Source organism: Cucurbita pepo, chromosome LG11, assembly GCF_002806865.2.
Source record: "Cucurbita pepo subsp. pepo cultivar mu-cu-16 chromosome LG11, ASM280686v2, whole genome shotgun sequence".
Taxonomy (NCBI): Eukaryota; Viridiplantae; Streptophyta; class Magnoliopsida; order Cucurbitales; family Cucurbitaceae; genus Cucurbita; species Cucurbita pepo.
This window is the reverse complement of record NC_036648.1, coordinates 2,844,463-2,869,259: the sequence shown is the minus strand read 5'-3', so window position 1 is coordinate 2,869,259 and position 24,797 is coordinate 2,844,463. Positions and strand designations below refer to the sequence as shown.

General features: G+C 36.4%; 5 protein-coding genes across 9 annotated transcripts; 3 read left to right on the top strand and 2 right to left on the bottom strand.

Annotated features, from left to right (window-relative positions):
- Window positions 1–1,733: 1,733 nt before the first annotated feature.
- Window positions 1,734–3,690, bottom strand: LOC111805371 (transcription factor bHLH93-like). Its single transcript, XM_023690429.1, has 4 exons — window positions 3,032–3,690; window positions 2,776–2,934; window positions 2,510–2,680; window positions 1,734–1,851 (listed from the first exon to the last, which is right to left on the bottom strand). The coding sequence occupies exons 1-4, from the start codon at window positions 3,629–3,631 to the stop codon at window positions 1,765–1,767; spliced, it is 1,017 nt and encodes a 338-aa protein (XP_023546197.1). The 5' UTR covers window positions 3,632–3,690; the 3' UTR covers window positions 1,734–1,764.
- Window positions 3,691–10,836: 7,146 nt separating this feature from the next.
- Window positions 10,837–12,567, top strand: LOC111805937. The gene has a single exon (XM_023691237.1). The coding sequence runs from the start codon at window positions 10,965–10,967 to the stop codon at window positions 12,309–12,311; it is 1,347 nt and encodes a 448-aa protein (XP_023547005.1). The 5' UTR covers window positions 10,837–10,964; the 3' UTR covers window positions 12,312–12,567.
- Window positions 12,568–13,867: 1,300 nt separating this feature from the next.
- On the top strand, window positions 13,868–15,927 carry LOC111805784 (CBL-interacting serine/threonine-protein kinase 8-like). 2 transcript variants are annotated; one of them, XM_023691014.1, is made up of 3 exons: window positions 13,868–14,312; window positions 15,500–15,562; window positions 15,686–15,927. In XM_023691014.1, exons 1-3 carry the CDS (start codon window positions 14,154–14,156, stop codon window positions 15,812–15,814), a joined length of 351 nt encoding a protein of 116 aa, XP_023546782.1. In that variant the 5' UTR covers window positions 13,868–14,153; the 3' UTR covers window positions 15,815–15,927. The 2 variants fall into 2 exon arrangements, with proteins under 2 accessions (XP_023546782.1, XP_023546783.1); XM_023691015.1 differs by having other exon boundaries at window positions 13,869–14,312; window positions 15,667–15,785.
- A 336-nt stretch (window positions 15,928–16,263) lies between these two features.
- Window positions 16,264–20,788, top strand: LOC111805595 (pentatricopeptide repeat-containing protein At1g09900-like). Of its 4 annotated transcripts, none has more exons than XM_023690718.1 (5): window positions 16,264–16,556; window positions 16,670–16,693; window positions 16,829–16,918; window positions 17,802–17,909; window positions 18,465–20,788. In XM_023690718.1, exon 5 carries the CDS (start codon window positions 18,720–18,722, stop codon window positions 20,526–20,528), a length of 1,809 nt encoding a protein of 602 aa, XP_023546486.1. In that variant the 5' UTR covers window positions 16,264–16,556; window positions 16,670–16,693; window positions 16,829–16,918; window positions 17,802–17,909; window positions 18,465–18,719; the 3' UTR covers window positions 20,529–20,788. The 4 variants fall into 4 exon arrangements, with proteins under 4 accessions (XP_023546486.1, XP_023546485.1, XP_023546487.1 ...); XM_023690717.1 differs by having other exon boundaries at window positions 16,670–16,703; XM_023690719.1 differs by having other exon boundaries at window positions 16,670–16,918; window positions 18,581–20,788.
- Window positions 20,789–21,665: 877 nt separating this feature from the next.
- Window positions 21,666–24,632, bottom strand: LOC111805677 (14-3-3-like protein GF14 kappa). Its single transcript, XM_023690839.1, has 4 exons — window positions 24,055–24,632; window positions 23,479–23,601; window positions 22,365–22,481; window positions 21,666–21,912 (listed from the first exon to the last, which is right to left on the bottom strand). The coding sequence occupies exons 1-4, from the start codon at window positions 24,550–24,552 to the stop codon at window positions 21,892–21,894; spliced, it is 759 nt and encodes a 252-aa protein (XP_023546607.1). The 5' UTR covers window positions 24,553–24,632; the 3' UTR covers window positions 21,666–21,891.
- Window positions 24,633–24,797: the final 165 nt, after the last annotated feature.

Below are 24,797 nucleotides of genomic sequence, written 5' to 3'. Positions count from 1 at the left end.
GGAAAGGAATACATGAGTGTTTTGTCGGAGCACGTGCAAGGGCACGTGCGGAATCTGAATATTGAAAGCTACCAACCTCCCTCCTCTACAAGAGGAGGAGGAGGAAGAGGAAGGGGACAAAGAATTTCTTGATGCTCAAAAAGAATTTTGGTTTTTTGCTCGTGGGAACGAATCGGTATCTAATTCGTATTTAATCTTTGTTCCATAAATTCTAGCCGCTCGAGATTCTATCATTTTTTCTCTCTCTCCCTCTCTTCAAAGAGGAAAAAGAAAAAATGATTATTAGATCGAGCATAATCCTCATTTCGTGTATCAAAATATGTTGTTTGCTAAATGTTAATGATTCAAATACTAATAGTATTATTACCGATTGAATGCGAAGTATGTCCAGTGGTATTTGTTGAGGGTTATTGGGATTGAGTTCCACATTGGTTAATTTAGTGGAAGATAATGAGTTTATAAGTGAGGAATACATGAGATTTTTTGGGGAAACTCAAAGCAAAGGTATGAGAGGTTATGCTCAAAGTGGATAATATCGTACCATTGTGGAGAGTCGTGATTTCTAACAGTATATACGTTCAACTTGGAGCTACTCGGTGGCAAGGGGGACTACATAACCCGAGTCGTCACGTAAGAAGGGGACAAAAATTAGGTTTAGACGGAGTAGGATGAATGATGATGAATTGAGGAAAGAAGAGAATGGGTGAAGAAGATGGTTGCAGGGTGGCATGATGATGATGATGGATGGTGTGATGATTTGAGTGTTTCTCTTCTTACATTTTTGGTTCAAACCATTCAAACCTTCTTGCTTTCCTTATTATTGCTACTTTTCCTTTTGCCTTCTAATCATTATGTCCTTTCACGGGCCTTTAATCTCTCCTTTCCATATATATATATATTTTAAATTTTAAAATTCAACTTTAATTGTGTGTTAAATAAACCTATAAAATATGAATATAAAAGTACTTTTAGTATTAAATGGGAAGGAAAATAGAAATAATTTGAGGAGAGAATAGGAAAGATTGGTGGATGGGCTCAATTCGGGATTGGGCTTTCCCAAGCCCACTAGGCCCAAACATATTTGATGTAAAGGTTATCTACATTTTGTTTCAAATTTTGATTACTTGGTTGAGTTGACATTTATTTTTCTTAATTAATATTTTTTTTTAAAAGAGGATAAATATGAAAACATCATGATATAGGGGGTAATTGTTTGGATTAATAATGTTAACTTCCATTATATATAAATTATATAAAAAAAAATTGAATAATTAATTTACTTGATGAAACGTTTTACTTTATAAAATGCAGTTTAAACTGATATAGAGAAATATTTAGTGTTAGATGAACACGACTCACCACAGTGGTATGATATTGTCCACTTTGAACATAAGTTCTCATAGCTATGCTTTAGGCTTCCTAAAAGGCCTCATTCTAATGGAGAGAGTATTATTTGATTATAAACCTATGATCATTCCTAAATTAGTCTGGACTTTCATCCTCCAACATTTAGAAGCTCAAAACGTGAAGGCATCCCAGAAAACGTTTTAATGAAATATGAAATAAATAAAATTATTTGTCATTTTTTTTTTCTTCCAATATAATGAATTTAAAAAAATGAAAGTATGTCGGAGATTTAAAAAAAAAAAAACTTAATTCATTTCACCATTTGAATTAAATTAAGAAAGAAGGGTTGTGGAAAGAAAATTGGAAACTCATTANAAAAAAAAAAAAAAAAAAAAAAAAAAAAAAAAAAAAAAAAATCTACAAGCAGCTTCCCCCATAACCTGAATTCCTAAATAAAGCTTCCTTCAGTTCTTCAGGCTTCAGTTCTGTTCTCTGCTTTATTTCCTATTTTCAAGTCAATTTTTTTTTTTTTTTACACAAATTAATTCTATTTTAGAATAAATAAAATATAGTATTTTTAATGTCATTTTTTTTCAATAAATACAAAACATTGCGTAGATTATTATTCAAATAATAATAATAATAAACAAAGACCTTTTCTTTAAAATCAAGGATACTTCAAATTCAAATTTTAATTTCTATTTAGGTTTTAAAAACATTATACTTTGAATTTTGAATTTTTATTTGATCTTTAGGTCTCAAATTCCACTAATGCTCAACTTTAATCTTTGCAATAAAATTTTAATTAATTAATTTAAAACATTTACCATATGAAAATTTTAAATTAATTCCAGAAAGGATGAAAATTAATAAAATTTAATTTAAATGTTTGTTAATAGACATAAAGAAATTAGAAACTAAATAGAAATAAAACTAAAAATAAAATAATCAAAATTAAAGACTAAATGTATTTTACTTTATTAACCCTACGTTCTCTCTTACTATTTCTAGTTAATTAACATTACTTTCTATTTTAAAAAATTAAATAAAAAACTCGAGTTCAATAATTTTTTTTTTCAAGATTTAATTGAGAATTTAAAATATTAATGAAATGGAAATAAATAATTATAATAAACAAAGTGGAAGAAGGAGGAAGCATTACCTGAGAAGAACAAGTGGCTTGCAATGCGAAATCATTGAAGCTGCTAATTACGCACTGTTGAATCTCAAGCCCCAACGCTTCAATCGTATTCACCGTCGATAAGATCAATCCTGGTTTTGCCGCACAGCAAATCTCGATCCTCGTCTTCCCCATTCTGCTTTCCACCTCAAACTGTACGCCCACGATTTGGAACTAATCAGTTTCGGTAACAACAATAATCGAGTGATTGTATCAAAAGACGGAAAAGCCAGAAAAAGTTGGATTACTTTTGGTGAATTTCTCGCTACCAATTCGCTCGGTTTTGTGTTGTTCAATGAATTCGTCCTTGGATTTGATCCATCCACTTCTCTCTGCAGATTCCCGATCTTCTCCAGCAATTCTTTCATGTACTCAATCGCATCTGCCAGAATCGCAGTTCGGTCCATCTGTTCAAAAATCAACCAGATATCGATTTCGGTTTCAAGCAGCCTCAGAGATTCATTTTCGAGCATTTCTGGAATTAAAACTCGTTTGATTTTTTACCTTGCTGATCTTAGGCACGATGGATCTGAGCATGGAGAGGCGATCGTTCAAGCGCTTCCTTCTCCGTCTCTCCGCCATTAGATTCTTCGACGGTTGGCCTTGCAATTTCTTCGATCTGTTCTTTCGTTCGATGGAGGAGCATGTTCCGATGTTGAAAACAGGGAGTTCTGGAGATTGATTCGGCTCCATTTTGCAAGCCGATTGAACTTGAACCACCTCCATATTCTGAATCTCATCCGCAAGAAAACCTAGTTCCTCCTCTTCTTCTCCTTCTCCTTCTCCTTCTCGCTCCGCATTCGGACGCTCTGCTTGAAATGGCAGAGGCGCCGCTGCTACTTCCATGGCAGCATAGGCGGAATCGGCCATTCCTGTCACTGAGAACTCATTTCCCAAAGGATGGTAAAACTCGTCCAGATTCTGCGCAGAGAGAGGTTCCGACGAAGAATTTGGGTGGAAATTCATACCGCTTTGATCGAAACAGTAATCGAATGCCCAAGCATTCCAACAGAGATCGCTAAGTTCATTTGGAATGGCGTCCCAATTTGAATCTCTACGTAGAGCCATCAACTCCTCTAAGAAAACGTGCTCGTCGAGCTCCATCGCTCTCTCTCTCTCTCTCTCTCAAGCTCTCCCACGGAGGTTCTCATAAAAATTGCAGTCGAGAGGATTTTATATATATAGGCACATAGGGAAACGCTTAATACACTTTTTAAGCTTAAATTACAAAGCTTAATTAGTTAATTAGTGTTTAATAATCCATTCATTTTTTAATTCAACGATTATAATAATAATTATAAAAAAAAAAAGGAATAAATATTACAATTAATAATTTAAAACAAATAAATAAATAAAAAGAATGAACCCGGAGGCCGGAAATGGAATCTTCTGTGCCCGAGTAATGGCGAGGGCAGTCAAAGTCATTTTCACCAAAATCTCTGCAGACCAAATGAGAAGACCACTGGACATAACATAAACACAGGTTGCTGACAACTGATCCACCACCATCCACTCTTAACCTTAAAAAAAAATTACCCGCTTTTGCCCTTACTTATATCGCAATTTTAAAACGCGTGAAAAGTTTTCACACTCTTATAAACAATAATATTGTCCGTTTTGGCCACACTTTTATAAGGAATATTTCGTTACATTCTCCAATCAATGCAGAATCTCACTATACATCCCCGACACACCTTTCGTTGTCTGGCTCTGATACCATTTGTAACTAATCACCCAACTCGTCATCATTGACACGCCTCCTGCTGTCTGGCTCTAATACTATTTATAACGGCCCACCCAGCGAGCTCCCAAATGGACTAGGAATCTCACCATCTACCCTCTTTAGGGGTTAGCATCCTCGCTACACACCTTCCCATGTTTAGCTCTGATACTATTCGTAACAGCTCAAGCTCATCGCTGGAAAAATATTATCTGTTTTGGCCTATTACGCATCGTCGTCAGCCTCACAATTTTAAAACTCATATGAGACAGGTTTTTATACCCTTATAAGAAATGTTTCTGTTTTGTTCCCCTCTACAATCGATGTCAGATCAGGACATTTTAATCTATATATTTATAAACAAATAATAAACATTAATTAGTTAATTTAATTTTTATAATTAAAAAAAAAAAACTATCTATCTATATATATATATATATTTGCATGAGATGGAGCGTTAAAATTAAATAATTAGTAAAATGAATACTAAATTACGAAATTATCCACCGCGGCTATGATAAAGTAAATGACATAAATACCCAAACCCAAGTGGACAGCTGCGTAATTGGATATTTTGTCCTTTTTGGTATTTAGATATTTTTGTCTTATTTGTATTTTCCCTAAGAATTAAATTATATAATTAGGTCCTCGTTATTTTATTTTAATTTAATTTAATTTAATTTAATTTAGATAGATCTAGAATGGTGTGTTGCTTTTTCTATTTTTACTCCACATGGTTAATGTACTAAATATAGGAAAAATAATATTATTTATTAAGCGATAAATGCAAATAAAAACATTACATATTTATTATTGTACCCTTTGTACCCCTGGAAAAACAAAACCTTTTATTTTAATGATTAAATTCCTCGTTTTTAACCCAATTTTTTCCCCAATTATTATTATTATTATTGCTTTTGCTTTTGTTTTTAAATAATTTAATTAAAGAATATTTCAAATTAAATACAAATATAGAAATGCGAGTACAAACTGCCATTTTAAATAGGGAAGTAAAAAGAAATAAATAAATAATTATGAACCAATCATAACTAACAAACATATATATTATATCTAAAAATTTATTATTTTATTTCGAAAAATACCCATGGAATTTTAAAAACAACATTAACATCTTTTACCGTCGTGAAAAAGTTAAAAAAAAACTCTTACTGTAAATATGTGGATGAAAATCGTCTATCTACGACTCATATATTATCTCTAATTTTTTTAATGTTATTATTTTTATTAATTTAATTTACATAAATATATAAAATTGTTATTTGTTTCTTTTGTAATTCAAAAATTATTATTGTTATTATTATTATTATTAATTTCTTCTGTAAAATCAGAACATTGACAAATTACACACAACTTGACTGAACAAGAACAGAACATAGACCAAACCAACATCCTGTCAACTCCATGTCCGCCGTTGATTCTGCCGTGCCACTGTCAGCAGTGGCTGCCGGAAACTTCCATAGCCGGCTGCCGGCGCCTCCCTAATTCTTATTTAATTTCGGAAAATTAAAAGAAAATTTGGGTTTAATTTATAAAATAAAATTTTATTAAATAAATGAAAAAGACGATCTTATTAGAACGTTTTAAATCTCGGAACGAAATAATTTTCATAAATCAAAAGGCGGAACGTACTCTCGATAATTTATTATATTTTTTATTTTTTATTTTTATAAAGAAATAGTTAGTTGAAGTAAAAGGTTGTAATAGTAGTAGCTATCTATGTGTTGGAATAAGACATGGGTTATGTCAGGAAAGTACCAAAAAAAACAGAACCTAGAGGAATCTCATATTCACATGCTATACTATAACGTTAGGTAATCTTATTTTTCGTAAAAATCTCTTTTTAGTAGATGCGTCTTAAAATCACGAGGTTGAATCTAAATACGTAATGGGTCAAACCCGACAATATTTTCTAGCAGTGGACTTGAACTGTTACAAATGGTACAAGAGTCAGACACCAGTGTGTCAGTAAAGACGTTGGGCCTCCAAAGAGAGAGGTGAATAGAGGGGAAAGAAGCACTCATTAAAAAGGTGTAGAAACCTCTCATGGTAAAGGTAACAACAGTACATAATTGACTAAAATAGACAATATTTACTACAAGGTTGAATCTAAATACGTAATGGGTCAAATCCGACAATATTTTTTAGCAGTAGGCTTAAACTGTTACAAATGGTACAAGAGTCAGACACCAGTGTGCCAATAAGGACGTTGAGCTTCCAAAGAGAGAGGGAGGTGGATAGAGGGGAAAGAAGCATGAAAAAGCTATAAAAACCTCTCCCAATAAATGTGTAATGAACTAAAACAGACAATATTTACTAATTAGTATATGCGTTTTAAAACTACGAGGTTGAACCTAAATACGTAATGGGTCAAACCCGACAATTTTTTTTAGCAGTGGGCTTGAATAGTTACAAATGATACAAGAGTTAGATACCAGTGTGCCTGTAAGGACGTTGGGCCTCGATGGATGGATACAGAGGAAAGAAGCACTCATTAAAAAAGTGTAGAAACCTCTCATAGTAGATGTAATAGCAATACGTAATTGACTAAAACAGACAATATTTACTAACAGTAGGCTTAAACTGTTACAATTAGATACAAACATACATGAAATGAAATTACACTGTCTGCTAAGACCGACAACTCAACCAACCCACGTTCCTCCTAATCACTAAATTAGTTAGGTGATGGTGTTTAAGAGGTAGGATTTGTAATTAATAAGTTAATTAAGGGAATCTAAGAGGAAGAAATAGAATAATTAGTTGAGATTAGTTTGAAATGAAAGCAAATATAAAATTAGAAAGAAAACACCCCATTAACCTAAAGAGACAAATGAAGGAGGGACACGAGTAGATCACGAGACCCTAATCCATTCCCATGCATAGAGGAGAGAGAGAGGGAGGGACCCTACAATTAAAGGGTATCCCAAAAGTGGTTTTTGGGTAGCCCACAATATTTATATATATATATAAATATGAGAGTGATTATAAAGGTGAAAACCACCATTTTGTCTCTCTAAAACTTAGTGAGAGAAAGGGAGGGGTCCCTAAAAGCAAGAACTTCGTCGGGTAGTGCCTTGTTTTGAGAGGGCTCCAAATTCCAAAACAAAACGCAACGCAATGCCAAACACATACTCATAGGTACCACTTGAAAGAAGCCCTTTCGAGGGGCCCTGTCCTGTTCGTGTCCACGTCCGTTCCTAGTATTATTGTAGTACATAATTAATATTTTTTTAATTTTTTTAAAATTAATTGATCTATTAAATTTAATAGAAATTCTACCATTTTGATTTTCTATTTAAAATATTAATAAATTTTTTTAAAATATAGTTTTGAATAGAAACCGTTAAATAATTTATTTACACAAATACCCTTAATTTGTGCCCCAAATGGGCCCACTATTTTCATATGACGTGCTGACCTTGTCAGCGTATCATCCATCCATCTCCCTCTGTCACCAATTTTCATCTATTTTTCACTCTCTAATGCTCAACCTTATTTTCTTTATTTATTTCAGTTAGTGCTAACCGCTATTAGATATTGTTCGTCAATTGCTAATAGATATCGTCTGTTTTGACTCGCTATGTATAATTATCGTCTTTACGGTCTTAAAACACGTTTACTAGAAAGAAGATTTCACACCCTTATACGGCTTCTCACCGCTAGTAGATATTGTCTGTTTTTGCCCGTTACGTATCATCGTTGGTTTCACGGTCTTAAAACATGTTTACTAAAAAGAAGATTCCATATCCTTATATGACTTTTCTCCGCTAGTAGATATGGTTTGTCAATCACTGATAAATCTTGTCTGTTTTGGCCCATTACGTATAATCGTCGGCTTCATGGTCTTAAAACACGTTTACTAGAAAGAAGATTCCACACCCTTATATGACTTTTTATCGCTAGTAGATATTGTCTACCAATCACTTGTTTTGGCCCGTTACATATAATCGTCGGCTTCACGGTCTTAAAACATATTTACTAGAAAGAAGATTTCACACCCTTATATAGGACTTCTCACCTCTAGTAGATATCATTTGTCAATCGCTAATAGATATTGTTTGTTTTGGATTGCTACGTATAATCATCAACTTCACGGTCTTAAAACACATTTACTAGAAAGAAGATTACACGCCCTTATATGACTTATTACCGCTAGTAGATATGGTCTGCCCATTGCTAATAGATATTGTCTGTTTTGGCCCGTTACGTATTATCGTCGGCTTCACAGTCTTAAAACACATTTACTAGAAAGAAGATTCCACACCCTTATATGACTTCTCACCGCTAGTAGATATGGTTTGCCAATCATCGATAAATATTGTCTGTTTTGACCCGTTACGTATAATCGTCGGCTTCACGGTCTTAAAACACATTTACTAGAAAGAAGATTCCACACCCTTATACGACTTCTCACCGCTAGTAGATATTGTCTATCAATCATTGATAAATATTGTCTGTTTTGGCCCGTTACATATCATCGTCGGCTTCACGGTCTTAAAACACATTTACTAGAAAGAAGATTCCACACCCTTATATGACTTCTCACCGCTAGTAGATATTGCTTGCACGTCACTAATAGATATTGTCTGTTTTGGCCTGTTACGTATAATCATCGACTTCATGGTCTTAAAACATGTATATTAGAAAGAAGATTCCACACCCTTATATGACCACGGATAAATATTGTCTATTTTGACATGTTACATATAGTCGTTGACCTCACGGTCTTAAACCACGTCTACTAAAAAGAGGTTTCTACATCCTTATAAGAAATATTTTATTTTCTGCTCCACCCTAGACGAGATATCACATGTACGTTTTCTCGTAAGGTTAGAAGTTCAAATTTACATAGAAAATGGTACGTAAACAAAAATAGTTACATAACAGAATCTCGAGAAGTTGATTAAATAGTAAAAAATAAAATTAAAAAAATTAAAAACTAAAGGACATGCATTCTTTGGTGATGGTAACGAAAAAGTGGACCTCTTTCCAAGAGAAACATGTCATACCCCGTGACCTAAATTCTAGGGATCATCAAATTTTATTAAATTTAAAGGATTAATTAAATAAATAAATAAATAATGCTTAATTAATGGCAATTGCTTTTGTCTAGCTAATTAAGGCACTAATTAATGTCATTAACTTCATTAATCGTTATTAGGGTCTCTACCAATTTGTACATGTTTTACCTTTTATGGTTTTGACTTTCACCATAATAATTGATCTCTAAAGATTTTGCTGTCTCAGTAGACCCATTTTTTGATTAGTTAAACTTAATTGCTATCATTAGAATCTAATTAACAAAGAGGTAAAAATTAATTAACTCGACCTTAACGTTTTCCATGTTTTGACTTTTTACGAGTTAGAAGGACAAATATAATTAGGCTTATAATTGTCGGTATTCAGCCTCCCCTCCGACATTAATGGACAAAAAAATAGTTCAACTGATTCAAATATATGTCTTTTATTGAGAAGGTTAGCGTTCCTTAGTGATAGAAAGGGGTTGGAAGGCCCATTACGAGTAAGGTTACTTATGCTTCGTTTTTTCTCTAATATAAAGGGGTTGGAAGAATCCCGTGTCATTGCAGCTCTTTGGGTTTTATCCAAAGAAGAACGCCCCTACTCGAGGAGCACCCAATGTCAGTGATAGAAACCTCGGGGATTGATGTAGACCATCATTTTCTTTTTAAAGTAATTAGAACGTCCATGTATACAAAATTTTCGAACCCATTATCAATTATACCTGATTACATATTATTGTCGACCAAAATGTAAAAAATCATCGTTCAAATTACCATAAGATAAACTCAACCTAATGAGCACCAGAATTAAATTTAATTTGGGTTTCATTTACGGCCAGATGTATAATATGACCCAAAAAAGTCTATGAGCCCAATATTAGGCCCAAGTCCAATGCTCGCGGGGATTTCTCGGAATTATACCCTAAACCTTAAACCCTAAACCCTAAACCTAAAGAAAATGTCTCCCGGAGTGATTCGTAATTGTATCTTACTAGAATTATACGACATTTAGTATATTAATTAATTATAATATTTTTCAAAATTATATTTATTAAGATTTCCATTTTTTTGGTACTAAAAAGACAAAATAATAATAATAATAATAATAAATATTCAAATAGAAATTTAAAATAAATAATTAATTTATGGAGAAAAAAAAAATACCATTTAAAATTTGAATTTAAAATCGTGAAAAATGCCCACGACAAAGGCACATGAATTTCATGGGGCCCTTGCATTGATGGCTCTTCAATACCTTTGTTTTATTATATTATTTTAATCTTTACTTTTATTTTTAATTCAATTCAATAAAAGCAATATAATTTACCAAGTTTAAAAATTTAAAAATATATTCCTAAATAATTAAGAAATATATTTTATTAGCAAGGGCATAACAGTAACTTAACCTTAATTCGATTATTTTTCTTGTTTCAAAAAAAAAATCAGCACAAACCTCGCTGTCAAATTACTTTAACAGTACGTATTGGGTCCCACGTGTCAGTATACAACTTCTAATGGGCCCCACACAACCCCCTCTGCTTTCTTCCTCCACCTCTCGCCGCCGTAACTGAACTTCCAGTTTCAGTTTTTGTTTTTTCCCCCCAAATCTCTCGTCGTCACCAATGGCTACTAAACCCTAAAATCTTCTTCTTCTTCTTCTTCAATTCTTTCTCCGATGGAAAACTATTCCTACTCCTCCTATGCCGATTCTCGAGACTCCTCTCCTCGTTCCGGTGATAATCCCTCTTGGGACGAGACGCCTTCCAACCTCAACGCCGCCAACAATTACAAAGTCAAATTCATGTGCAGCTATGGCGGCAAGATACAGCCTAGAGCCCATGATAATCAACTCACTTACACCGGTGGTGACACCAAGATTCTCGCCGTTGATCGTATTATCAGTTTCTCCGCGCTCTCTTCCAGGTTATCTGCTCTTTGCAATGTTACTGTTTGTTTTAAGTACCAACTCCCTGGCGAAGATCTCGATGCGTTGATTTCTGTTACTAACGATGAAGATCTCGAACATATGATGTTGGAGTACGACCGGTTGCATCGCGTCTCGAAGCCTGCGAGGATGAGGCTTTTTCTGTTCCCTCTAAATCCATCTCCCCCGATGATTCTTGATTCCCGGGATTCTAAATCGGACAGGCAGTGGTTCGTCGATGCTTTGAATTCTGTGCGGATTCAGTCTCTGGAAGATTCGTCGCCGCCTGTGGATGTTTCTGGATCTGTCTCGAATCCTGATTTCTTGTTTGGATTTGATAAAGGTTACCATCCGCCTCCGGTTTCTTGTTCTAACTTGACCGATTCGGCCGCCGTTCATACCGTGTCGAATATGGCGGTGAAGGACATTTCGGCGGGGTCTGATTGTGGATCTGAAGATCGTCATTTGGTCGGAGAACCTATTGTTTCTCCGTCGGAGTTTCAGAGGCAGATTCAGGATTTGCAGCAAGTGATAACCGAGAGAAGTAGCAATGAGACCGACTCCAAGACTTCTGCAAGCGATCCTCACCCACCAAAGGTTGCAGAGAAAATTGCTCCAGTTCCTCTGTCTGTACCATTGGCAGTCCCTGCGGCGTACTTCCCTGAAAGGCAGGTGATCTCCGGTGGTTATCCAGTGGCTGCATCAGCCAATGCTCCGTCGACCGACCAATCAATATATCTAATTCCAACAGCCGGGGGTTTATTTCAAGCTCAGACGTGTAGACCCATCAATGGACCAGTCGGGCACCAGCCGTATTACGGAATGCATGCATACCGTGAAGCCCAGGTTCACAGTTCGGTTGCACCTTACACTACAGAGGGAATTCAAGTGATGCAGACAAGTGTTGCGATGAACGAGTCTGGCTACACTCAGGTTGCGTATGACAACACCGGCAGACATGTTTACTTTACCACCGCGCCGCCTTATCAGACCATGGCTCCGGTGGGGGTCGATCATGGGAGACCTACTAGCGGTGGTGCAGGCTCCTATAATCCGGAGGGTAATGTGATTAACGCTTCCAAAGCCTCTGGTTTGTGATTACAAAAAGAGAACGTGGGTAAATCATTTTTCATTGTCATTAGTATAATAAATTGAGTTGTGGGTGGATGATCATATAGGTGTTGATGAATTCGTATCGTCATTGTTTGATGTCTATATTGAGAAATGAAGGGATTTATGTTCAGAATGGGTAGTTTTGTCGCTAATTTTGACGCATTGCTTGGGATGAGCTTGTGAATGTGCCAACTCTTTGGACCTTTTGGCAACCCCAAATGAAATCTGTCACCTTATTCCCCTCGCTGTTCATGACCCCACGACTTCATTTTCTACATAGAAAACTATGCAGCCCCCTTTACAGAGAAATCAAGGGACATCATAATCAGTATTACCGATACAAACCTGGTTGAGTTGGTGGGAACCCATGGAAAGAAGAGCTAGCTAGACTTCATAGTTGCTCAAGCCTATCGTTAGTAGATATTATCATTTTTAGTATCTGAGTTTCCTTTCTTCCGTCCTTTTTGGGCTTTTCCGTATAGGTTTTAAAACACGTCTACTATAGCTAAGTTTCTACGCCCTTGTGAGGAATGTTTTGTTCCTCTTCTCCAACTTTGGTGGGATCTCACCTATCACCCATTAGATAAGAATTTGATTTTATTTGGATAATATTTGGATAAGATTTTGATGATCACTTTGAAGTTTCCTCTTTGTTTGATCATTTATTGATGATTGCTTCAAAAACCCTCCATCATATCAATTAAGATATTGCTTAGACTTTACATTCCCATACTATTTAAATCAATAAATCCACATTACACGCGCAAAACTTTAGATTAATTTTTAAAATTTAGAGACTGAATTTATAATCATATATAAGTTTTTAGTATATTATTTGAGGGTTTTTGAGAAGGCGCCATTCATCAACATTATCGTGCATGACATGTCATCTATTAAAAAGAACGTTTGCACTTTTCTTCCATTCATTAACTATCTGACTGTTATTATCTTAGAAAATGGGTGTATTGACCATCAAATACATAAAATTAATTTAACATGATCTCCATTAAATAATTTTTAAGTGATATTTTGACTTTTATTAAATAAAATTTATGTGAAAATACATTTTTGACCTTATATTTTGACTCTATTAAATAAATTTTAAGTGAAAAAAATATATTTTGACCTTATTAAATAAATTTTAAGTGAACAAACATATTTTGACTTCATTTTTTTTAAAAAAAGAATAACTCACGTATCGTTGAATAATCGTCTCATTTAGATAATTGTTTAGACATTTAAAAAATTGTGAATAATATTGAATTTATAAGGCTTTATTATTTATTTTTGTAATTATTAGAATTAATATTAAAATCTGCTATTTCTTACAAAATTCTTACACACAAATCCCGAAGACCTCGAGAATTCAAAATATAATTTTTGTTTTTATTTTTTTATATTTTAAATACAATGTGTAAGAAAAATAAAAAAGAAATTTCATTCGAATAATTATTTATTTATATAATATATATATATATATATATATATTTTTTTTTTTGTCATGAATTTAAATTAAATTTCTCCTAATTTTGATTTTTAGAAAAGTCATCCATTTCCGCTGCCTTGTTACTGTTTCACATCTTCAAAGACTGCTTTTGAAGCTGAATAAGAACAAAATTCCTTTGACAAACAGAGCCGAAAGAGAATCAAATCACCAACTTCCACGATTTCGTTTTATGCATTTTTCCAATCTTGCAAGCGAAAAAGTTTCTCGGCGACGGCTTTGATTAGCCAACGAGTTTCTGCAAAAGATTGAGTGAAAATGCTGAAATCGTGTTCTGGAGATTAGGATTTTTATTGCCGGAGCGGAGTTGATTGACGGCGGAGATGGTGGTTAGAAAAATCGGCATTTACGAGGTCGGAAGGACGATTGGAGAAGGTACTTTTGCAAAGGTGAAGTTCGCTCAGAACACTGAGACTGGTGAGAGTGTTGCTATGAAAATCCTCGACCGGAGCACCATAATCAAGCTCAAGATGGTCGATCAGGTCTTTATCTTCTCTCTAATCTTTGTTCTAAGGAGTGGAAACATGTTCGTTCTTATTCTTAACAGAGAACTAGAGTTAAATTGAGAGGAATCGCTTTTGGAATTTGATTTATATGATCTCTTCATTGCTACTGCAGCTACCAATTGAAGCTGAGATAATGAAATTGAGTATGTATAAAGTTAGAATGTCTCATAGTTAGCCATCAAAACAGTATTGCCTGTGATTACATGCTTCAATGATTTCGACTGTTGAATTAAATGATACATAGTATCACAGTGAATGCTAATGATATCAATTGAGTTAAAATATTCAACTGAGCTTGAGCTTCATTTATAAGCTGTTGGATGAAAGTCCCACGTCGGCTAATTTAGGGAATGGTCATAGGTTTATAATCAAAGAATACTATCTCCATTGGTATGAGGCCTTTTGGGGAAGCCCAAAGCAAAGCCATGAAAGTTTATGCTCAAAGTGAACAATATCATACCATTGTGGAGAGTCATGTTCATCTAACATAGTATTAGAGCTATGCCCTAAACTTAGCCATATCAATAGAATCCTCAAATGTCGAACAAAGTATTGTGAGTCTCGAAGGCATAGTAAAAAATGACTAAGACTCCAAAAGAAAAGGAGTCAAGCCTCGATTAAGGGTAGACGTATTTTGTTCGAGGGGAGGTGTTGGATGAAAGTCCCACGTGGGCCAATTTAGGGAATGAAGAGGAGAAAAATGAAGTTTGAGTGTAGAGAAATTATTTGCCTGCTTTATACTGTTTGATTAAAGCTGCAAATATTATCGGATGGGGAATCTTACTGTTCTTGGTACAAACTCTATCCATCTGTAGCTTTTGTACTCTTTTCTCCTGAGTAGTGTAAATAATTGGTCGGTGATGCAACAGTCGTAAGAAAAAAATTCATACACGGATGCTATCTTTGAAAAACAAGGTAACTGGCAGGTATTTTGATGTATGTTTGATTGAGCTAGACATTTTTATATCATAAGCTTCTGAATGTTTGCGTTACAAGTTGTCCTACCAATGTTCTTCATTTATTTTAAGCTCGATCCACAATCTTCTACTGATTAACTTTATAGTTCTTATAATCTTATTGGAATGCAATCCAAAGCTTTTTCAATATTTGATCCTGTGATGTTACTAGCGTTTCTTCCATTAACTGTTACTAATATTCTGCAGATAAAGAAGGAGATTTCTATCATGAAGCTTGTGAGGCACCCTTACGTTGTTCGTCTTCACGAGGCATGGATTAATTTTCTGAAGGATATATTCTCAATTATTATTTTTAGCCTCTTGTCAAGAGCTTGGGTTTGAACTTCCTTTTTCTTGTTTAACACTGGATACAGTATCCATTTTGGCTTGTAGGTTCTTGCAAGCCGTACTAAGATTTATATAATCTTGGAGTACATTACTGGTGGTGAATTGTTTGACAAAATAGTGAGTAATTCAAATAAAGAGCATTGCTTAAGGAAGATGCGTTGCTTGAAGTTTTGAAACTATTGCTTATTTTATATCCCAATAGTTCATGATGTAATTTGTGATGTCCCACGTTGGTTGTGGAGGAGAACAAATCACCATTATAAGGATATGGAGACCTTTCCCTAGTAGACGCGTTTTAAAACCTTGAGGGAAAGCCTGAAAGGGAAAGCCCAAAGAGGACAATATCTGCTAGCGGTGGATCTGGCCGTTACAAATGGTATCAGAGCTAGACACCGGACGATGTGCCAGCCTTCTCGCTGTTCACCGAAGGGGGTAGACACGAGGCGATGTGCCAGTAAGGACGCTGGGCCCCAAGGGGGGGGTGGATTTGGGGGCGATCCCACATCGATTGGAGGAAGGAAAGAGTGCCAGCGAGGACGCTGGGCTCCGAAGGGGGGTGGATTGTGATGGAGAACAAATCATCATTTATAAGGGTATGGAAACCTTCCCCTAGTAAACGCGTTTTAAAGCCTTGAGGGGAAGCCCGAAACAAAAAGCCCAAAGAGGACAATATCTGCTAGCGGTGGATCTGAGCCATTACATAATCCAGGCTTAGTGAAGCTGAAACCAGGAAGTACTTCCAACAGCTAATTGATGGTGTAGATTATTGCCACAGCAAGGGAGTATACCACAGAGATTTAAAGGTTTATTGGCTGAGCCCGTGGAGAAAATATTCTTGCTGAGATGTGGAAAAGAAAAGAACAAGAATCTGATCGTTTTCTTTTTTTCTTTGAGCAGCCTGAGAATAGCACCAGAGGTATTTATGGTTGTATCTTAAAAGCTTGTTAAACCAAAATTTTTATAAGTTGATGATGACATTTATAAGCTTGCCTTTTGGTTCGATTCTTAATCACTTCATTTCTCATGTAGGTGCTCAATCACAAGGGTTAAGCTGTAAGACAATGTATTGTCATGTCTGTTTTGGTTGGATTTAATTTGGATATGAGAGGCTTTCATAGACTCTTTTAGGTTAACTTGAAATGATGTGCACTTGAATGATCGAGTAATATTGTCATTTCCCTTCAACAGATTGAGAGAGCTGACTTTCCATGTCCATCTTGGTTCCCTGTGGGGGCAAAATCCTTGATCCAAAGAATATTTGACCCCAATCCTTCAACTGTAAGTATACATTGCCGAACATGACGTGCTCTATGTTGTAAATTGTCATAAGTTTTGATTTGATTTGGTTATTTGAATTATATTTGATTTGGTTTTTGGATTAGATTTGATTTCGTTATTTGAATTAGATTTAGTCATACTAGGGTTTAGTTATATATCAGGATTTGGGAGAGCTTTGGGAGTCGCATTGTATTTGTTGAGTGACATATTGGTGAGAGACTTTGTAGTGTGATAGTGAGTCATTCACTTGTAACACCTGGGTTTAGTAGTGATTGGTTGCTACCCGTGGATGTAGGGGAACTTCTTCTCTCCGAACCACGTAAATATGCTGGTGTCTCTTTGTGTAATTCCGTTCATTGGTGTTGTGAGTACATTTGTTCCACTTCCGGCACACAACACTCTATACGAAGCATTCGCTATGCCTTTACTTTACTGTCCAAGTACGAGAAAAAAGAAAAAGTCCATTGTATCTGCTATGCATTTCAGCTACTTCATTAAAAAAAATGGGTAACATTTCTTCTTCCAATATCTGAATGATGGAACAAATTACCAGGACCTTAATGTTTTTATGTTATATTTCCATTTGAGCCAATAGATGTAGCAGACATTATGATTATTTAGTTCTATAAATGCTCTTGCAAGTTTCAGTACCGCAAAGCTAGAATGTCCTTTAAGTTTCATACCACATTATTGCTCAAGGAAAGAGATCTATTAGTAACTCATGATAGCCCTGTTTTCACTAATACCTCATGAACTGATAACACGCTCATTTCAATAGTGCACTAAGATTTATCGTTTCTCAACCTTATATGTCCTGTTGCTATCAATCTCGTTATTTTGGGTACTAGTTCTTTCTTATAAGTTTCTCTTTTTGTCTGTGTAGCGTATTACCGTCGAACAGGTCAGAGAGGATGAATAGTTCAAGAAAAATTATGTTTATGTCAAACTTTTCGAAGACGATGATGTGAAGGGTGTCTTTGATGATCCTGAGGTTGGTAAGGATTAGAGTACTATATTGGCATGAACTGGGATTTATTGAACTCTGGGTATCGTTAAATTTGAAGATTAGTTAGGGATTCTATTCTTATTTTCATCTCATTCGTTGGCAAGCTCTTGTTGAGGATTATTGGGAGTGAGTCAGACTTAGGTTAATTCATTGGTTTATTAGGGAGGAATGAGGCCTTTTGGGGAAGTCCAAAGCAAAGTCACTGGTTTATTAGGGAGGAATGAGGCCTTTTGGGGAAGTCCAAAGCAAAGTCACGAGAGTTTATGCTCAAAGTAGATAATATTGTATCATGTGGAGATCCGTAATTCCTAACATGGTGATGCTCTTAGAAATAAATCTCATAATCCCTATCTCTTGATGTTCGGATCGCACAAAAACACATTTGATTTAAATGAACACAGAGAACATACGGAGTTAGATGTAAAATATATATAATAAAAATGTGATTGAAGATTGGACTTAATAATTAATTTGATAGGTGATTTTTGTTTTTTTTTATCATCGTGCTTGCGTCATAATTATTTTCCTGGACGAGGACAGGGCCAGAAACTGGATAAGCAAACACGCCGCCTCCCCACTCTCCCACCTCCATTTTTCCCTCATCAATTTTTACACTCTCTGTAAGTTTCCCCTTCTCTGATTCTCTCTTTTTGCAGAACCCCCAATCGCTGCCCTTTCATACACTGAAAAAACAAGGCCCCATCGCCCTCCACTTCTTCAATTTCTTCACAGTCGATTAAAGTGGATCTCTAAGGATCAAAACCCTTTTGTTTCCTTCCAAATTGAAGGAGGAGTATGGATATAACGTTACATGCGAAGCATTACACGGATGGATTCTGTTTGTTTCAGCGTCGCAGCACCAAAAATCGCGGCCGTAAAGTTAGGGCCGAGAGAAGGGCTACTCCGGAGATCAATTCTGTAAGTTTTTTTGTGGGAGGAAAGGGGAAACCTCGATTTCTTGTTATTCCTTCTGATTGTTCTGAAGAATCCTTTGTTCGTGCGGTTCTGAAGAATCCTTCGCAACAGGGGGAGAAAAATCTTCATACCCATTTGAATGGCTCCAGTTCTTCATCATTTTCTTCGAATCATTCGCAGAGTTTTGAGGAATTTGAGAACAATAATCATCTTCGTCGACTGGTAAGAAATGGGGAATTGGAAGAAGGGTTTAAATTCATAGAGGGTATGGTTTATCGTGGTGATATTCCTGATGCAATTGTGTGTACTAGTTTGATTCGTGGTTTGTGTAAAACTGGAAAAACTAGGAAGGCTGCTCGAGTTATGGAAATTTTGGAGGATTCTGGGGCTGTTCCTGATGTGATAACTTACAATGTTCTTATTAGTGGTTACTGTAAATCTGGTGAAATTGACAATGCTTTGAAACTTTTGGATCGAATGAGTATTTCTCCTGATGTTATTACTTATAATATAATCTTGCGTACGCTCTGTGACAGTGGGAAGTTGAAGGAAGCCATGGAAGTTCTTCATAGACAGTTGCAGAGGGAGTGTTATCCTGATGTAATAACTTATACTATATTGATTGAAGCAACTTGTAAGGAGAGTGGAGTTGGGCAGGCGATGAAATTGTTGGATGAAATGAGGGAGAAAGGATGTAAGCCTGATGTTGTCACTTACAATGTTCTTATAAATGGGATTTGTAAGGAAGGAAGGTTGGATGAAGCTATTGAGTTTTTGAATGAAATGTCTTCCTATGGCTGCCAACCTAATGTGATTACTCATAACATCATCTTGCGTAGTATGTGTAGTACGGGGAGGTGGACGGATGCCGAGAAGCTGTTGGCTGAAATGGTTCGTAAGGGATGTTCTCCTAGTGTTGTTACTTTCAATATCTTGATTAATTTCTTGTGTCGAAAGGGGTTGTTGGGTCGAGCTATTGATATTTTGGAGAAGATGCCACAGCATGGCTGTACTCCGAATTCCTCGAGCTATAACCCGTTGCTTCATGGGTTTTGTAAAGAGAAGAAGATGGAGCGGGCGATCGAGTATTTGGATATCATGGCTTCGAGAGGTTGTTACCCTGATATTGTGACGTATAATACTCTATTGACTGCATTGTGTAAAGATGGGAAGGTAGATGTTGCTGTTGAGATACTGAATCAACTTGGTACTAAAGGTTGCTCTCCTGTATTGATTACATACAACACAGTGATTGATGGGCTATCAAAGGCAGGCAAAACGGAAGATGCTGTTAAACTTCTAGACGAGATGAAGGAAAAAGGACTCAAACCCGATATAATTACGTACTCATCGCTCGTTGGAGGGCTGTGCAGAGAAGGAAAAGTTGATGAAGCAATTGCATTTTTCCATGATCTAGAAGAAGTTGGTGTGAGGCCAAATGTTATCACATACAACTCTATCATGTTAGGACTCTGTAAGGTTCAACAAACGGTTCGTGCCATCGATTTCTTGGCATCGATGGTTGCCAGAGGCTGTAAACCGAACGAGGCTTCGTACATGATTCTTATTGAAGGGTTGGCCTATGAAGGTTTAGCCAAGGAGGCATTGGAGTTGCTTGATGAATTGTGCTCTAGAGGAGTTATGAAGAAGAGTTCTGCAGAGAGGGTAGTGATCAAAAACTCTTTTTGATGTGTTTTTTTACTGATTTCATCATTAAATCTACAAGGATGTGGGATTTTTTGTGATCTTGGAGCCAAATTATGTGATCTGGGTAGAATCCAAAACCAATTTTGTAAGATAAAATCCTCAGCTCGAGTCAGATTTGATAAAGCTATCCTCCTTCGTTACTTTACATTATTATACATTGGATTGCTTTCCAATGGTGATAGTTCCTCCATTGATGAACTCCATGGAAACAGTTGCTGAAATTTCCACAGTTCTTTCCATTAGAATTTTGTTTTAAATATGCTTGAAGAAACAATCTCAATGCAGAGGTGTGATGTTTCACATTGATTGAGGAGGAGAACAAATCACCATTTATAAGGGTGGGGAAGAACCATTTATAAGGGTGTGGAAACCTTCCCCTATAGACGCGTTTTAAAGCCTTGAGGAGAAGCCCGAAAGGAAAAGCTCAAAGAGAACAATATCTGCTAGCGGTGGGCCTGGGTTGACACCAGACGATGTGCCAGCCTTCTCGCTATTCCCCGAAGGGGGGTAGACACGAGGCGGTGTGCCAGTAAGGACGCTGGCCCCAAAGGGAGGTGGATTTGGGCGGTCCCACATCGATTGGAGGAAGGAAAGAGTGCCAGCGAGGACGTTGAGCCCCGAAGGGGGATGGATTGTGATGTCCCACATTGGTTGGGGAGGAGAACAAATCACCATTTATAAGGGTGTGGAAACCTTCCCCTATAGACGCATTTTAAAGCCTTGAGGGGAAGCCCGAAAGGGAAAGCCCAAAAAGGACAATATCTGCTACCGGTGGGCTTGGATTGTTACAAGAGAGTAGATGTACACAAAGAGAATAACCTCTTATTCCTAACAAGTGCAAGATAGATAGGGAGAGGCACACACCAGCAGCCAGACACCACTACCTCAAGGACACAATAATATCAAGAAGGGACCCCCCAGCTAAAGCCTAAAGGAAAGCCTGAAACTAAACTGGCCTACCAGACACAAAAAGCCAATTTATGTGCCTCAATTAAACTGATAAAGTTGGACCTGTAACAGTTATTCAATCATTCAGACAAACTATCCAGTCCTGTATAAAGCACGTTAAATGGAGGTCACTCTAAATGCCATGTTCCCCATAGATATCAGAACTTGAGATTAAGCAAGCAAATGAAGCTAAAAATGTATTCTTCATTCTGATTCTTTTCAAGTAAAACCCACCAAATTTATGGATCAAGACATATCATTCACAGACTAATGCGTTTAATTTCCAAATTCACACATTTAAAATAGCTATTATAAGCAAATGACATTTGAAGCCCACCTCCATACACCCTCTTCCCCCCCACAACCACAGGACAGGTGGTCGAGCTTATGGTGCCTTCTATGACTCGTCTAACTGGTCCTGCAAAGAGTCAATATATTCACTAATGTTATGCACTGATAATAAACGGGAGTAGGGACTGCAAATTGGGCTTTGTGGGGTTTTCTTCTGGAAAAAAATATACTTTTAGTTATTGAGTTTCTAGAATAATTTTTTCTACTAGAATTCAAAAGGTTAACACTTTTACAAGTTTTGTTTTTAATTACTATTAAAATTAATTTTAAAAAATTTCACATCATAATTATTTTAAATTAATTAACTAAAAGTTAATGTCAAGTATTAAAATTGAGCATCAGTGAAAACTCAAGTAAAATGTAAAATATTGAAATGTAGGACCAAATGGAAACTAAACTCAAGTAAAAATGTAACATTTTGGAACCGAGGGGACAAATAGATACTGTAATGAGGAATCAAAACGAAAAGGCATCCTTTCCTTCCTTTTTTTTTTTCCTGGGTGGATGGTGTTTACTGACCTGCGCATCTGAAGTCCAGAGAGTGAGGTTGTCCCTCAATAGCTGCATGATGAGGGTACTGTCCTTGTATGATTCTTCACCCAAAGTATCTAGCTCAGCAATGGCTTCCTCAAATGCCTGATCAGAAGTATAAGAAATGATGAGTAACATACACGATAGACTGGGAAGCATAACGCTTGTAAGTGTACTTACACTACGGTCGTGAGGTGGATAATTTTACGGTTGTGCTGTGTCAAGCACGTTATAGCAAAAAAGGGGATATGAAAATAAACCAAAAGTGATATCAAGAAAATGTAACATGGGCAAACAGTTTCGAAGGTTTCAACCAACCGAGAATTTGTTCGATGAAACTTCAACAATGTGGCTAACATTATCCACCATTGAATGTAGGAAAGAAAGTATCTCAAATTTACATCTAAAGATTATTAGGGGGCATAGAGATTTTTTAAATCCAAATCCAATAGTTATTGAGACAGTCAAATTGTGGTAGCCTCGACAAATAATTTTTCCAACTACATGCCTATTTATGTAGCAAAGTCATAGCAGACAGTTTTAATCATGATAAACACTTTCAAAGGGAGATGAATTGAAACATGAATCACATTCAGTCACACATTCAATCATCTACAGTAGACATAACCAGCCTAATGACAGCATTTCACTAATAAGCATGATACATTCCTGAAAGCTGGACTATTTGAATCATCGGTCAAAGAAGATGCATATCAAACAAACATGTTCAAATCTGCAAATGCAAGCCTGCAATTGTAAGATCCACGTAAAATTGTTTCATGGGTACAGTGGGATGTGTGATGCTAAACAAGTTTTAGGAGGAAGGTTCCTTGCAAACACATTAAGCAAGTCACGTCAAGACAATAGCTTGACCAATTCGCCGCGGTAATAGTATTAGCTGACGCATTAGGAACACTTGATAACTCAGAAAAAATAGAATATGACAAAGATCCATGAAACGAGGCCCCAGTGATCAAGCAAAAGAGTGCCAGAATTAGCCCACGCTTCGTCTCAGAGATAAACCAAAGAGCAGAAATAATGTACAAGGGGGCATATGAACCAGAAATAGGTGAATGAAAACAAAATGAAGGATCAAATATACCTCCTTGGCCATGCTACAAGCTTTGTCGGACTGATTCAGAATCTCGAAGTAAAATACAGAGAAATTGAGTGCCAACCCCAGCCTAATCGGATGAGTGGGTGCAAGATTTGCAGCTGCAACATCCTTCATAGCATAAAATTCAACAAATGCAAAACCAGAATTCAGAATGGTCCAATCTCAAGCACCCATATGATAGAATCAAAAAAATCCTAATATGTCTTCATTCAATTTATTAAAATAAGCCACTAAGGAGGCGCGACATAGAAACGGTTTCTTGGAGACTGGAGATCCCACAAGAACAGCAATGAAGAACCGAGTAATAAATTAAAAAGAAAAACGTCTTCGATCTGAAACCAGGATAAATCAAGATTTAATTTCTGTGGAAGAAGAAGGCTGTAACTATCAACAGTAAGAGATGGATCGCATAAGTAGGGATGTTCGTAGCGGTACTATATCAGAATTCAAAGTCAATTCACAAGTCAAATGTCCAACTTCACAGGTCCATAAAAGCAGCACCAATTCAAAAATATCTCAATAATACCAAAAAAGAAGAAAAAAAAGCTAAGCCAGAAGTACCTGAGCAGCCTTATAAGCCAGCATCGTATCCTCAGCAGCGGTTTTTCTCTCATCCCCAACCTTAAACTCCGCCAAATACCTATGGTAATCCCCCTTCATCTTCAAGTAGAAGACCTTAGACTCACTAGCAGTGGCGGAGGGAATAAGATTCGAGTCCAAAAGCTTCAAAATACTCGCACAGACCTCGGAAAGCTCAGTCTCAACATTTGATCTATAATCCTTAACAAGAACAACATGCTCTTCATTCTTACGGCTCTCCTCCTTCTGCTCGATGGAAGAGACAATCCGCCAAGCGGCTCGAAGTGAGCCAATCACGTTCTTGTAAGCGACAGAGAGAAGATTTCGCTCCTCCACAGAGAGCTCGGAGCCTGGGGTTGAACCAAGAACAAGTTTCTGCATAAACTGAACCATCTCCTCATATCTTTCGGCCTGCTCGGCAAGCTTTGCTAGGTACACATATTGCTCACGAGAGAGATTTTCCGGCACGGCGGTGGCCATTTTTTAACTCCGGCGAGCAGAAGAAAAGGATACAAAGGGAAAAGGAGAGGGATTAGCGTTTTCGCCGTGTGGTAAAGATCCGCGGGCGGCTTTAAAACCCAAAAAAAAAAAACAAAAAAGAAAAGAGCTGTAATAGCCTGCGGCGAATGTAGAATAAGAGATAAGTTAGAGCCGTTGGATTAAAGGTAGTGACGATGACATCGAGGTGTTGAGGAGGATTGCCAGCTCATTTAAATGCAAGGAGA